The 14,926-nt window shown below is 33.0% G+C and overlaps 1 protein-coding gene across 1 annotated transcript; it reads right to left on the minus strand.

Moving 5' to 3' along the window:
• Positions 1–4,563: 4,563 nt before the first annotated feature.
• LOC134693293 (G-protein coupled receptor 161-like) lies at positions 4,564–11,580 on the minus strand. The gene is made up of 3 exons (XM_063554039.1): positions 11,349–11,580; positions 8,307–9,654; positions 4,564–6,660 (listed from the first exon to the last, which is right to left on the minus strand). Exons 2-3 carry the CDS (start codon positions 8,545–8,547, stop codon positions 5,150–5,152), a joined length of 1,752 nt encoding a protein of 583 aa, XP_063410109.1. The 5' UTR covers positions 8,548–9,654; positions 11,349–11,580; the 3' UTR covers positions 4,564–5,149.
• Between the last annotated feature and the right edge of the window lie 3,346 nt (positions 11,581–14,926).

The raw sequence follows: 14,926 nt of genomic DNA on the forward strand, positions 1-14,926 counted from the left end.
CAATGATTGACATTTTTACCTTCAATTTCTGTTTGTTTCGTCACTACAAATGATATTTGATGTAAAATTGAGAATGGAAATGGGGAATGTGTCAAAGAGACAACAACCCGACCATAGAAAAAAACACAATAGTAGAAGGTCACCAACAGGTTTTCAATTCTCGCACCGTAGGCGTCCTTCAGCTTGCCCCTTAACAAATATATACTAGTTCAGTGATAATGAAGGCCATACTAATTTCCAAATTGTACACAAGCAACTAAAATTAAAATAACACAAGACTAACAAAGGCCAGAGGCTCTTGACTTGGGACAGGCGCAACAATGCGGCGGAGTTAAACATGTTTGTGAGATTTCAACCCTCTCCCTATACATCTAGCCAATGTAGAAAACTACACACATAACAATACGCACATTAATTCAGTTCAAGAGAAGTCCGAGTCTGATGTCAGAAGATGTAACAAAAAACAAAACAAAATGACAATAATACATAAATAACAACAGACTACTAGCAGTTAACTTGACTGTCATACAAGTGAGAGGTTAAGCTAGCTTTGAAACAAGGTTAAATGCATCCTTTTTCATAAGAAAATTCCGGTACCAAGGCCGTAATACAACATTTGTTTCCCATTCAGTAAGATCTCTAGGTGCGAGCCTTTGATTTTGCCATTTTGATAAGAAATTCTTGTTTTGAATTTTCTTTGGAGTTCGGTATTTTTGCTATTTTACTTTCTGCCTAATAGCTGTGAAAAATCACACGATTTTATCGCAATTTTATATGACCTGATATAGTTTTCGTCGGGTTTACGTACATTCTATACATTTATTTTCTATTGAATGTATATATCTCTAAAAGATTTAGTTCCTATAAAATAATACGTAAATAAATAATAAAAGACACCAGTAGTATACCGCTGTTCAAAAGTCATTTATCGAAATTGTTATAAAATCGAGGGATTATTCGCAACTTTCCCAGGCAAAGTTGACAAAAGTATTATTTTTGTATGTTTTTTTCCTGATAATTTGGCAATGAGGCTATTCTAACACACATAGTTAAAACTCTCATACTCAGGGCATATTAAACTGGATTTAGAACTTGTTGAACTGCATCTGAATATCAGAAGATTTGCTAATGAAGCAATTATTCCTTTAAAAAGGTATACCGGCTGTTGACTTGAGTTATCGTTGATATGTGAATAATTATAAATTAACTGTACACAAAACTTAGAATTTTTGAAAAACTAAGGCTTTTCTACTTCAGGAATACTAGTAGATTACCTTAGCTGTATATGGCATAACTTTGAGAATTTTTGGTCTTCAATGCTCTTCAACTTAGTACTTTATTTGGCCTTTTAAACATTATTTTGATTTGAGTGTCACTGATGAGTCTTTTGTAGACGAAACGCGCGTCTGGCGTAAATATAAAATTTTGGTCCTGGTATATATGATGAGTTTATTTGCAAACGCTGGGTCGATACCACTGCTGACGAATTGTCTGTTTCCTTACAAAAAGACAAGATTTTTTTTGCGCCAACTTGCTCAACGAGGGTATGAATAAAACATAAAATATTAACACAGATCCAAGAAGTAGGATTTCTTTATTTAAATATGAACTACATTATGTAATTGTGATTATTTCATAACTTGACAAGTTTGAAACTAGAGTAACAAAATGGATGCCTCAAGTGGAGTGTGGCATGATCTTCTTACCCTACTGGGGCACATGCTATCATTCCGGGGTTTGTTTCCTCATCTTTTCAATGTTGCATTTTTGTGTACTGTAGTTTATCTTTTCGTTTTTCGTCACGACATTGCTAGTTTGTTTACGACTTATGAGTTTGAATATATCTTTTTGACCATCAGTGCTTAGATTTGACTTTAAGAGCAGATCTTCTTGGTCTATTGCATCTGGATTAATTTCATAGTAGGTCCATTTTTTGTCAGTTTACAAGAATCTACAGTATCTAAGCTTATATGGTGTTTTTTTTTCACTCTGTTTTAATAATTTTTAAAAGATTTGTATTAAGTTGAGAATGAAAATGGGGAATGTGTCAAGAGACAACAATCCGACCAATGAATTGTCAATATAATCGAATTTGATGCGACTGTCATACAATTGAGGGGTTTAGTCTAGCTATAAAATCAGGTTCAATCCACCATTTTCAACAAGAAAAATGTCTGTACCAAGTCAGGCATATGACAGTTGTTATACATTCGTTTGATATGTTTGGGCTTTTCATTTTCCCATTTGATATTGTACTTCCCTGTTTTAATTTTCCTCAGAGTTCAGTAGTTTTGTGATTTTACTTTTTGATTAGTTTTGGGAATTGAATTAGTCTTTTACTTGATCTTTATTAACACAATATTTCCGATTCTTACATGTATGTAGTCTTTAAGTTTGAGCGGTCACTGAAGTAAGTTTTTAATACATTTTTCGGATTTTCAAATAGCTTGACAACGAGATTCACCGAAGAAAATTCAATTACGCATCTGTGTCAGAAAAAAATGTACTGTTAATGTTTTTATTGCCACTGGGTCATTTCCTCTGCTAGTAAAGTGTAAGACCCCGAACGTATCACCATTTTTGTTGGAGTTCAGTATTTTTGTGTTTTTACTATTTAGTATCTTTCTCTTCTCTTCCATCTCGTTAGCAAACTGGTTTAGTACAGTTGTATAAGATCAGATAGATTTTATTTCCAATTAAAAGAATCTATTATGGGCGAAATCAGTACAATGATTGGCACATTAAACATTTACAATGTAGATAATTATAGACCATCATGTTAAGTGTTCCTTGACAATGCAACAGAAGCAGCATCATATCCATTATGAAATAAGATTTTAAGAGCAAAGTCCGCTCCTCGTGGGTGATGCTGGTGGATAAATATCATACTTATTCAAAGAGTAAAATCATAAAAACACTAAACTCCGAGGAAAATTCAAAAAGGAAAGTTCTTAATCAAATGGCAAAATCAAAAGCTCAAAAACATCAAACGAATTGATAACAACTGTCATATTCCTGATGTGGTACAGAAAATGGTAGATTGAAACGGGTTTGATAGCTAGCTAAACCTCTCACTTGTATGACAGTCGAAATAAATTCCATTATATAGACAAAGATGCGTGAACGAAACAGCCAGACATACTAGGTAATGCAGCTTTCACCAAGGGCAGAGGCTTAAAGGACATTCAACCAAACAAACATAGATATTAAAATATTTTATCACTCAGCAATTAAATGAATTATATTATTAAATGTCTAGATGTTAGATGAAATGGGAATTAATATACTTAATAACGATAATTACTGAACTGAGTTTCTATTTCTGATCCTGCCTGGAATAAATATATATACATGATTTATACATAGACATATACGTAGTTTAATGATTACTTGGACATAGATATCTTACATGTGACAATGTAATGGAATTTGATGCGACTGTCATACAAGTGAGAGGTTTAGCTAGCTATAAAACCAGGTTCAATCCACCATTTTCTACATTAGAAAATGCCTGTACCAAGTCAGGAATATGACAGTTGTTATCCATTCGTTTGATGTGTTTGGACTTTTGATTTTGCCTTTTGATTTTTGATTTTCCTTTTTGAATTTTCCTCGGAGTTCGGTATTTTTGTGTTTTTTTCCTTTTTCCAATGTTGAATTGTTCTTAGAAATCAGAGTGTACTGTGTTGTGTATTAGTGTCATGTAGTGAACGTCTCACGGACACTTTATTGAAACAATGAATATTCTTATTCCTATTCAATTAAGGCAATCTGCATTATTTAAGCAATGCTGGATAAGAGATGATCACTCGACATGTCTCACTAACCTTTTATTTTTTCACTGGTATAGATTAAAAGAAGGAGGCCGTAGTAGTGTCCAAAAATGGCCTATAGAACTTTTCCAAAATGATAATTAGTGTGTTTCAAGTCAGAAAACCTAAAGTTTTTTTTTCATTATGTTTTTATATTATTATATTGTCCTTAAAAGAAATTGGTGTAGATAGCAGGTCTTTCGGGTCTATTTCTTTTGGATTCATTTCATACTAGATTCAAATTTTTTCAGTTTACAAGTTTGTACAATGTTTAGTGTGACGTCCATTTTCACTGAACTACTACATAACTTTATTTAGGGTCAGCAACGGACCACCTCTGGGTGCGGAATTTTCTATTTGTGTTGAAGACTTATTGATGGCCTTCGGCTGTTATCTGCTCTTTGGTCGGGTTGTTATCTCTGTGACACACTCCCATTTTCCATTCTCAATTTTATACAGTATCTTAGCTTGTATGTGTTCTTTCACTCTGTTTTAATTAGTTTGGAATTGTATTAGTATTATACAGTGTTTTCGTTACTAACATACTGATAGTTTGTTTTTAGTTTGAGCGGTAACTGAATTAAGTTTAAATAAAACAAAAAGAGGGGATTTTCAAATAACTTGACCATGTACGAGGATCACCGAAGAAACATTAATTGAAATACGTATCTGGTTCTGTTTATGTTATTATTCCAATGGGTCTTTACCTCTGCTATTAAAGTTAGTCGCTAAAGTAAAGGTATCAAAAGCCCAGTAGCCAGTAAAATACAAATGAAAGTACTGGAATAAAAAAAGGATATTGTGAACCACAGTTTATAAAAATTTCTATGTTCAACATTTTGAAAATAACTTTGAATTAAGGAGCATATCTCCCTTAAATAAAACCTTAACCGGCTTTAACTATACTTTATGGGCTTTTTGATTTATGAGATCTTTAGTTTTGTAATAATATTTAAGATCATCTAATGTTTTTGCCTCGGGTATCACTGAATAGACATTTATTGTAAAATTCGTCATCTAGTAAAAAAAATGGAACTGTTAATGGTATGCAATAAAATGATTTCGTGGACATAAAACGGAATCCCATTAAGGACATATAACTTAAAGAAAAAAAGTTCACTAATGTACGTAGACAAACTGTACCTATATATTTAAACAATAACACATTTGTTCTCAGGGGCGGATCCAGTCATGTTTAATGGGTTACCAACCCAGGATAAAGCAGGAATCCAACTATATGTCTCCATTCAAATGCATTGATAGTTCCAACAAAAAGGGGGGTTCCAACCACCCGGAAACCCCTATTCTGGATCCGCCATTGGTTCTTTTACAACAAACTAAGCCGACAAACAGTTCCGGCCTTCACGAGATCCAGAAACATTTTTATCTTTCATCGCTTTTCTTTTTCGACGAACATCTATTGAAAGTTCTGCAACTATATCAAGGTCCTGAAGATCCAAGTCGGATTCATTTTGAATAAAAGTTGACGAGGTCAAAGTCGTTTTACCACACACGGTTTTGATACGTGTTTGATTTGTACTGCTGTTAGATATAGAACATCTTAATCTGTTATATTGATGATTAGTTTTCTTGTCATCTCCGAGTTTAAAAAACAAAAAAGATTCTTGTTCTGAAACCAAAGTCTTGTCGCTTTTAGTCCATACTTCTGAACGTGACCTTTTTGGCTTTGAAGAATGTATTTGCGATGATTGAATCGAGTCTTTATCTTTAGGGTGTATTTCTATCGTTGCCTTTTTCCTTTTCGAGGATGACGGCATACTAGACACTGAACTCTCTCGGTGAATGTCTACTGGAGTCAGAACCAATTCTTTTCTGGTTAAACCTACAGTACTTTTTGCTTTTTGGGATTCTGATAACGGTTCAATTTCCTCTTTGATTGGGTTCATTTCTACTCTTCCTGGCGCACTTCCTTTCGTACTGCGTGATTTTATCGAACTCGTGCGACTCATGCGCGAGGTAGAATGTGTTTGAGACATATTCGTTGAAGAAACTCCGTCATCACTTTCGTCATAAGATGACGTCTTACCCGCTACCTTACTCAAGGAATCACAATAAAATTTATAAATTTCAAAACGCATGATTCTGTTCATAAATGCGTATATTAGTGGATCTACGGCTGTATTAAAGAAGATCATAACAATGGTAAAACTTCCAAGATCGTAGGTTATACTTATACCTACAAGTCTATAAACTGCGCATACCATATACGGCACCCAACATATTGCGTATGAACATGCTATAAATAGAATCGTACGCATAGCTTTACATTCCATACTTTTATAACTAACTTGTACAACCTGTGTTGACAATTCGACACCTTCTGATGAGTCACTAGGCGCGTCTCTTGTCCCCACTGTAGTAGATAAGGAGGGAAATACTCGATGGTTTCGTTTGGTATGGTTCATTGCCGCGTGGAATATAGTCAGGTAACACCATGATTGAATTAGCAACGGAAATAAAAAACAAATACTCAAAAACATAACTGAGAATTCAAGTGAACAATTCCAATCCAGTGTGCAAGTATTTTCATCAGGAGAATAGCTGTATGCACTGAAACCGGCAAGCGGAGGAATACTGATAGCTACACTTGTTGCCCAAGAAACAGCAATAGCAATGTGACCTCTCTTAATAGTGAACACATACGGGTATCTAAGAGAGTTTATGATGGCATAGTTCCTGTCAACAGCTATTATAGTCAGAGAAAATTGTGTTTCTGCAATGCAGAATGTTAAGATAAAACCTTCAATGTGGCACCAAATGTCATTGAAAATCCACTTGGATGAGAATATGGACGCAAGACTAAACGGCAAGACAATGACACAAATAGCTGAAAAAGAAAATAGATTTTAATAAAAACAAATTAATAATAAGGATTCAAACCAAACAACGAATAGCAATAGTTATATGATAATTCATTTCATACAAAGGAGTGAATGATGATTGTTGTTATAAAAATACTTCTCTTCAAAATTTGTCGCTTCAGTGTATGAAACATGATAATGATTACAACTCTATTAGGAAACTTTCTCATTCATACGTTTATTTTCATAAGTTTGTTTCGATAAGCAGATTCTGGTCCACATGTGACACCCCGTCGTGTTACTCATGTTAGTAAAACACCGATTATAAGTCTAATTTGGTCGGTACCCTTCAGGAAAAGGATAGTGATTGAAGTAACGACAATTGTTACATATCTGCTATCATCTGTAAAACGGATATTCCATAACGATTAACCTACTGGTGATGGCGTCCGTAAAACTGTCAACTTAACCAATTGAACTCTTTGATTAATACTTTTCTTGTGAGAAGCAACCATTTATCAAGGACATTATGATAGAAAAAACTTTCCATTTGAATTAAAATGACAAAATCATTGGAATTAACATGACTACCACAACTAGCCTTGAAGTAATAAAACTTTCGAGTCAGTTTTTTGTACTCATACTCCAAAATCAACCAATCAAAAACTGGAGTTCATGTTTTGGGCATGATTTTTGTGCTCCGAGCACTCAGCAAAGTTTGATGACTTCGACCCCTGGCCTGACGGTCATAAAACTTTGAACGAGATTTGTGTACTCAGACTCAAATCAAACCAATCAAAATACAGGATTTGGTGTTTCGAGCATGATTTTTTTGCTCCAAGAACTGAGCAAAGTTTTATGACTTCAAACCCTGGTCTCAGTAGTGAAACAGAAATTGCTTACTTAAGCAATGAAGTTTCACATGACTACCACCACTGTTCACATGACTTGCACCACTGGTTTTCTGACTTCAACCCTACTGACTACACGTATTAGCTTTTTTTAATGACTACCTCAACTGATATCAGTAGTGAAACAGAAACTATTTACTGAACCATTTGACTTTCACATGACTAGCACGACTGGTCTCAGTAGTGAAACAGAAACTACTTTCGATTAGAGTCACAAGACTAGTAGGAATGGCCTCAATTGAGGAGCAGGAACTATTGAAATTGAAATATACATCACTTAACTATTGGAATTAACATGACTAATAAAGGCGAAATCAGTATACCCTGTTCAATAGTCATCTATCCATTAAGCGAAAAGAAACCCGGATCACAAATCTTAACCTATAGAAACACATAAATAATAAAAGGAAAACAAAATTAACACGTCGAAAGCGTTAAAATGAAACTACCGAGTCGAAAACATATCAGATTGAGAACGAATGTGTCTGAGCTTAACATACAGAGTTAAACATATCAGGTTGAGAACGAATGTCCGCATTCCGAGTTATAACATATCGGAGGAGAACAAATATGCTAGAGATAAAACATATCAGATTGAGAACGAATGTGTTAGAGACAAACAAACGATTTTACACATATGAGATTGAGAACGAATGTGTTATAGACAAACATACGAGTTAAAACATATCATATTGAGAACGAATGTGTCAGAGATAAACATACATCATTGACAACGTATCATGTATTAGAGATAAACTTACCGAGTTGACAACATATCAGGTTGAGAACGAATGTGTTAGACACACTAAGTAGCTGAGTCTTTTTATAGAATACCAAACATACTGTTCCATTCATCACCATGGAGACAATGAATATTATTCCAAGAGAAAGGGCTTTCAGTGACAGTCCTACAGAATGCATGTCTTCCCCACATTGTGAGGAGTTTGGATCCGAGTTGTTACAATTTGTTTCAGTATCTGTCATTAAATGGCGAAGAATCATTACAGTTGTCTTGAATAACTAAGATACACTAGACTATGATTGTGTAGTTATCAGTGGAAAACAAGCTAGTGGCAACCTTCTCTATTTGTCATCAGAACGCGAAACAGAACAATTCTTGCACTTAACATCCTTGAATATGATTAATTGGCCAGCAGCATTTATATAGAACGTCCAAGGTAGTCCTCAAACGGTCAGCAAAAACACTTAATATTACCACTGTGTTATTAAATGACAGACAATAGAACGATCGTGACTCTTATCTATTCCACATTGTCTTCAAATGGCGTAGAATATAATAACCTGTGCTATTGTACTTTCTAACATTGTCATCAAACGGCGAAGAATATAACAATTTGTGATATTGCACTTTTCTACCTTGTTATCAATAGGCAGCAACAACAAGTGTAGATTTTTTCCAGGATTGTTGTCAAATTGAAATAAACGTACTGAATGGCAGCACTTGTCGTCAAATGTTGTTATAAGGCATCTGTGAATTAGATAAGGAATTGTATCCGTGTCTCATTCTCTGACATTTTTAAATAGAAATTTTGTTATTCTGTATAGTTTCTATCTTCGCCATGTTTTATAGAGATTTTAAAATTCTGTCAAGTTTGTATATTTTATATTAATTGAAATGTATTCCATAGTATTAGTAATAAAACGATCACATATAAATAAAATATAAACTTTATTAGACTAGTAATTCTATAAGGACGTCGGGTCGCCCACGATGCTTTTCATTTTCTGAAAATTGATACTATTAAAACAAATAACTACATCTTAATGAAAAATGTCTAGCGCTATAATTCCATGATCATTCTGGAATCAATTAAACTAAACACTGATGAATCTGTTTATTATCCCGTAATTATTATTTCCTGAATTTTAATTGAATATCCATAATTGTAATTGTTGGACTTATTTGTCTCTCCACTCTGTAATACATGTACCAATTAACTAATGAAGTCCTTTCACAAAAGCTTTTCTCCTTTTCACCTACAAGTTATTCTGTACAAATGTGTCCACCATTTAGAACCTTATTATCGCTGATAACGGGAGACACCTGTTAGCTTCCGTTAATCTGTCTTTTATTCACCTTTAAATAACCTGCAAATTGAATAAAATATAAAATCGATTGTATCCCCGTGTATGACAGAAATTTGACCGAAGATTTTAAAAGAGTCGGATTTAGCAATGGAATAATAGTTGTTTAAGTCAAGTGTCGTTTGGTGACGGACTTGTTTGATTAATCGATTACGTTCTTATCAGTTAATCGAACGTCTTTAACATCATCAGTATTGGAGCTTTATAAGACCTTTTCTCATATGTTTAATTAGTTTTATATTCAAATGGATATATTAAAATCACGATAGAAACTGCTGTAAGTTGCTGTGCGCACCAATTATTAATAGTTTACTTACAAATACATATATTTATTAGTTACTAACAACGAGTGACATTTTCCCATATAAATACATAATTCAAGAGTTTATACTAAACTGAGGTAAATGATATGTCCGCCGAATACCGTTTCGATTCCTCACATCATTGAAGAGACATTTATTGTCGAAATTCGGTTTAAGGTGAACACATTTGTGCACCTCATGTTTCGGTGTACCATCTTTCCCGCAAGTTTATTGTTTACTGTTTGGTAATAAATTAATAATAAGATCTGTTGATCCGTTTATTTGGCAACTGCTAATGGCAGACATAAGGGTTTAAGAACATCGGTTGTTCGACCTGCTAGTCAAATGCGTTTTGTTAAAATATACTTTTTCACGTTTTTGACCTTTTTGAAAATGTTGTTTGTGCTGTATTTAGACCCCTTTACTAAAAAAATTGATTTGTATGCATGCGTGTAAAATTACGGTTTTTTACCCAACGCAAATATAGGTTTGAACGTTGTTTTTAATTAGAACTTGAGTAGAAAGGTACGTCATATTTTTTTCTCTTTTGCTCTAAATTAACACATACAGTTCTGATCATTTAAACGAAAATCAAACAGCAAACGACACTGCATAACAAACTCCTGAATTGAGACCAACAGATACAGCCGAGAATGTTGCGGGGGTTTAACATATTTCCAGGAGCCAAGCTCCCCACCTTCCCGGAGACAGTGGTGTAAAACATAATATAAAAACAGTCTTAAAAAGCGCTTTTATTTTTTATATTTATATAATGAGAAATTTTAACAATTATATAACCAAATTACAAAATATTTCCCAGACAATACTGCTTACCCCAAATACATAAAAATCCATTCAGAACTAGATTCACAACAATTTATTTGAAAAAAAAACTTATCGCAAAAAATGAAAGGTTGAGAACATTTTGATCAGACACTCTTTTTTTGCAAATGTCTTTGTGAAACATAGCAATGAAAACAAAATTAGGACAGACATTAAACAGATATACAATTTTATAATGTTTAAAAATTTGTTTAGCCTACGATCATCATGTTTAGGGAGAAAATTTGCATTCCAAAACTAAATATACATGTAGTAGTGATGTAGTCTATTTTTTCTTCTTTTTTTATGTTTTAGCGAGATAACATATTCTCTTTTTATATATTTTCAAACTACATCTAGTATGGAGTATAGTTATTTTATAATTTTTATTCAATGTACTATATCTTTGAAATTGTAAATTGCTGTATAAATAATATTGTATATGTATGCTTGAAAAAGGGCTCTTTGATTGGATTCAATAAATTTTATATTCTATATAACAGTTTGTTCGAAAAATAATAACTTCATAAATAACACATTTATATAAAGATAGTACTATATTCTAAGAATTACCTTTAAGGTAGACACATCCTGAAAGTTCATCTGGTGAGCTTCGTCGTAGAGAAGATAAGATAAACTATAGCTACCAACATACTTTCACTGAAATGCCATTGATTTTGCAAAATGTTTGCCTTTCCGTTGACAGATTATTATATTATATTTAGATTTTTATCAGTAGTGTTAGCGACAAAATCAACAGTTCTATTATAGATATTAATATAAGAGAAAAATATTGCAACTTCATAGGCCTACACAATAGTTCTATTGACCAATCAGATAAGACTACATTTAATGAATTAACCCAGTAACCTTAAACATTAATACCAAAATATGCTTTCCTTTTTTATTATAAATAATGATGGACGAATCTAAGTTTTTTCAACGTTATGTAATGTCCAGTGGCAAATTAAATGCAAATTAAATACCAGAACATGTTAATGCGATATGAATATGAATCCTGTTTTGTACAAGACTAACATGCCGAATCTGTTTATATGTGCTAGTTCAAATGGTAACAATCAGTAACAAAGCCTGTTATCTTAATCCGACACCTTATTCAGACTCCGACCAGTCTTTGCTATTAATGTTGTGTGCAGCAAATACCAATTTTAAAGTCTGAACTAGGCCGAGTTCAAACCCATGACCCGCAAACTTGAGATGAGCACGCTTCCATGATACCACAGAAGTTATCTGTAGAGATGTGGTAGATGACCTCCAACGAGCAACTATCCAGTAAAGTAAAAATTTACGTGTATTTACGACAACGTAGTCTTATATATATAAGTTCAAATCGCACATTATTATTTGTATTTAAAGCATATATATGAGCTCTCTGTTGTAATAAACCATATAACCTATGTCATGTTAACATTTTTTTAGAATGGTGCAAGCGTCTTTACTGATGTTCGGTTTGACTTTTTTTATTGTATATAATTCAAGATTTAGTAAAAGTTTAATCTAACGAGACTCAAAGATGATTCATTTCACATCAGAATCTGACTGACGAAGGATATCTGTTATCCGAAATATTTATAAATAATTACATTTATAGTTACCTTTTTTTGTTTTTGGAGTTGTTGTGTACACTTTTTTAGGCGTTTATATATAAATATATATATATATATATAAATTGACTCATACGTACTTATGAATATTATTATTTTCTGTGACTGTATCTTACATTAATTTGTAGGATCCTTTACTATAGATAATTTAGCTGATCTGTAACAATATCATCTTCATGCCTTATATATCATGTACTGTTCGCCGCTAGATTTAGAGATCTAACATTGTTGGGTTGATGTTTAGACGAGTTGTATATATATATATGTGAACGCTATACAATTCCATAACCCGGCACAGTGATGTCACACTATAACATAATAAGAAGTTTATGACGAAAGATAAATATCACCATTTGTGTCAATAACTGGATACCTATAGCTATTTTGCTATACTATTGATGTTGGCTTTGCTTAATGTTGAAGGGGGTACAGTGACCTTCAATTATAAAAATCTGGGTTTTTTTTGTCTCTTGTGGAGAGTTGTCTCATTGACAATTTTAATACATCTTCTTATTTTTATCAATCATATTACATTTAACTTGTCGTTACATTTTATTGCTGAAACATCTTGCCAAAGAGAAAATCGATATTTTAATCAGCTCCAATCAGTTCATCAAATATCTAGGAAGTTCTACCTTTTTTTCAACTCAGAAGAAGGTTTTGCTTACATCAACATTATTCACTTCTTGTGTGTCTAGTGGAAGTTGTCATTAATCATATACACGTTATTGTGTGTCTGGTGGAAAGTTGTCTTTATGGCAATCATACCATATATCCTTTAACCGTATATTCATACAGTATGGGTATTGTTCATTGTTTAACATGGCCCTATAGATTCATTCGGGACATCATCTTCCTACTGTCTTTCTTCTGATATAGTAGTCTCATTGACCACCATACCACATATTTCTTACTAAGCAGATGAATAGTATTATCATATACTTAGACTAAATAACCTATGATTTTTACTGTATGATAATAGCATTTAATTAACGTAAATTCCATATTTTTTACGAATTGGTGCTCAGCGGGCTGATATAAAAAGTTTATCACGTGCTTCCATTGTTATCACATGCCTTGCAGTAACGTTTCGCATGGCTTTCCGGTGATACTCGGCAAATTCCGGAAATTACACCTCAATGCTAATGTTTTCTTTGAAAAAACATTCACAGTAGTGTACACAACAATTATTTGGATACTTGAAAGTGTATTGTATAAAATAATAAATAATAATAAAAAACTAAAAAACTAGCAAATAAATTATTAAATAACAGTTACTGCATTTTTAAAAGTTTCAAACACAATTTGAAAAGTTACTTTAAAAATGTTGAATTTTCCTAATAGTGTTCATTATTTATATTTTTGTCGATTCATCCATATGTTTTTTCTCTGTTGAGGCATATGATAGAAATATTTCATATCGAATGTACTAAAGTTGGGGTCCGGCGTCCGTGAACTTTTCACTCTTTAAACTTCTATTTGGGTTTCAAATGGATCAATATATGAATCTGTTATTTTCTCCATTGTTGAAGCTAGGATAAAAAGATCATATCATGTCATTTTTCATATCGCATGTATTATCAGCCCTCGGCAATGCGGCTCTTGGGCTGATATTGAACCTAGCTCTGCTGTATTTTACAAATTTAACCAATACACATCCATACCCCCTATGGACAAGTCAAGAGATGTTCCGAAAACTGCAAATATCACCTTTTTGCATCTGACTTAATCACTCTTTCCATATCAAAATAAGTTAAAATACAACAGCCAAAAGTTTATTTCACCTCTCTTTTTTTATTTCCACCCACAAAAATCTGAGACATGAGTGAGGAAGTGAAAGGAAAAAAAATTCAGAAAAAATACACTCTATTTAAAAGGAAGTATATTCGTAACAACGAAAAGCGGGGTCATTAATTGTACTAAGTCTCGGGCCTCAATATCGAGCTCCTGAATTTGACCTCCTGTATAAACTTGTCAATCAAAAACTATTTGTAAACAAGATATCATCCGAGCAGCTAGACGATCAGGAGAGGTTTCTCCGAGTATCAAATGACGTTTCAAGTAAATGCATACAGGAAAGGGAAAACGAGAATACAATGAATAACAAAAACGAAGTCTGTAAAACAATAGAAAGATAAGAATCTGCTGTAACAGAAAACAAATGTAAAAATCACCAGTGGAAACAGTTATTTGTCCGCCATTAATGAACATCACAAAAGTTCCCGTAAAGTTTTGACTTCATAACAGAAAATATATGACGCCACAATGGACTTCTATTTATTTGCGCTATTTGTGTTTTACCTATCCTTTTCTTGATCCGAAGTTTTGTAAACGAAAGATTATTTCATTGCAATTATTGATGATAGAAAATTGCCATGGTTATAGATAAAGTGTTAAAGATTGAGATGATTTTATTTCACTGACAAACACACTAATTATAAATCATTAAGAAGCAGCGACACATTAACTCTTGATTTGTGTCAGTCTTGTGATTAATAGGATACATTTTTAATAAACCGTTGCCAT

This window comes from Mytilus trossulus, chromosome 12 (genome assembly GCF_036588685.1).
Source record: "Mytilus trossulus isolate FHL-02 chromosome 12, PNRI_Mtr1.1.1.hap1, whole genome shotgun sequence".
In the NCBI taxonomy this organism is placed as follows: domain Eukaryota; kingdom Metazoa; phylum Mollusca; class Bivalvia; order Mytilida; family Mytilidae; genus Mytilus; species Mytilus trossulus.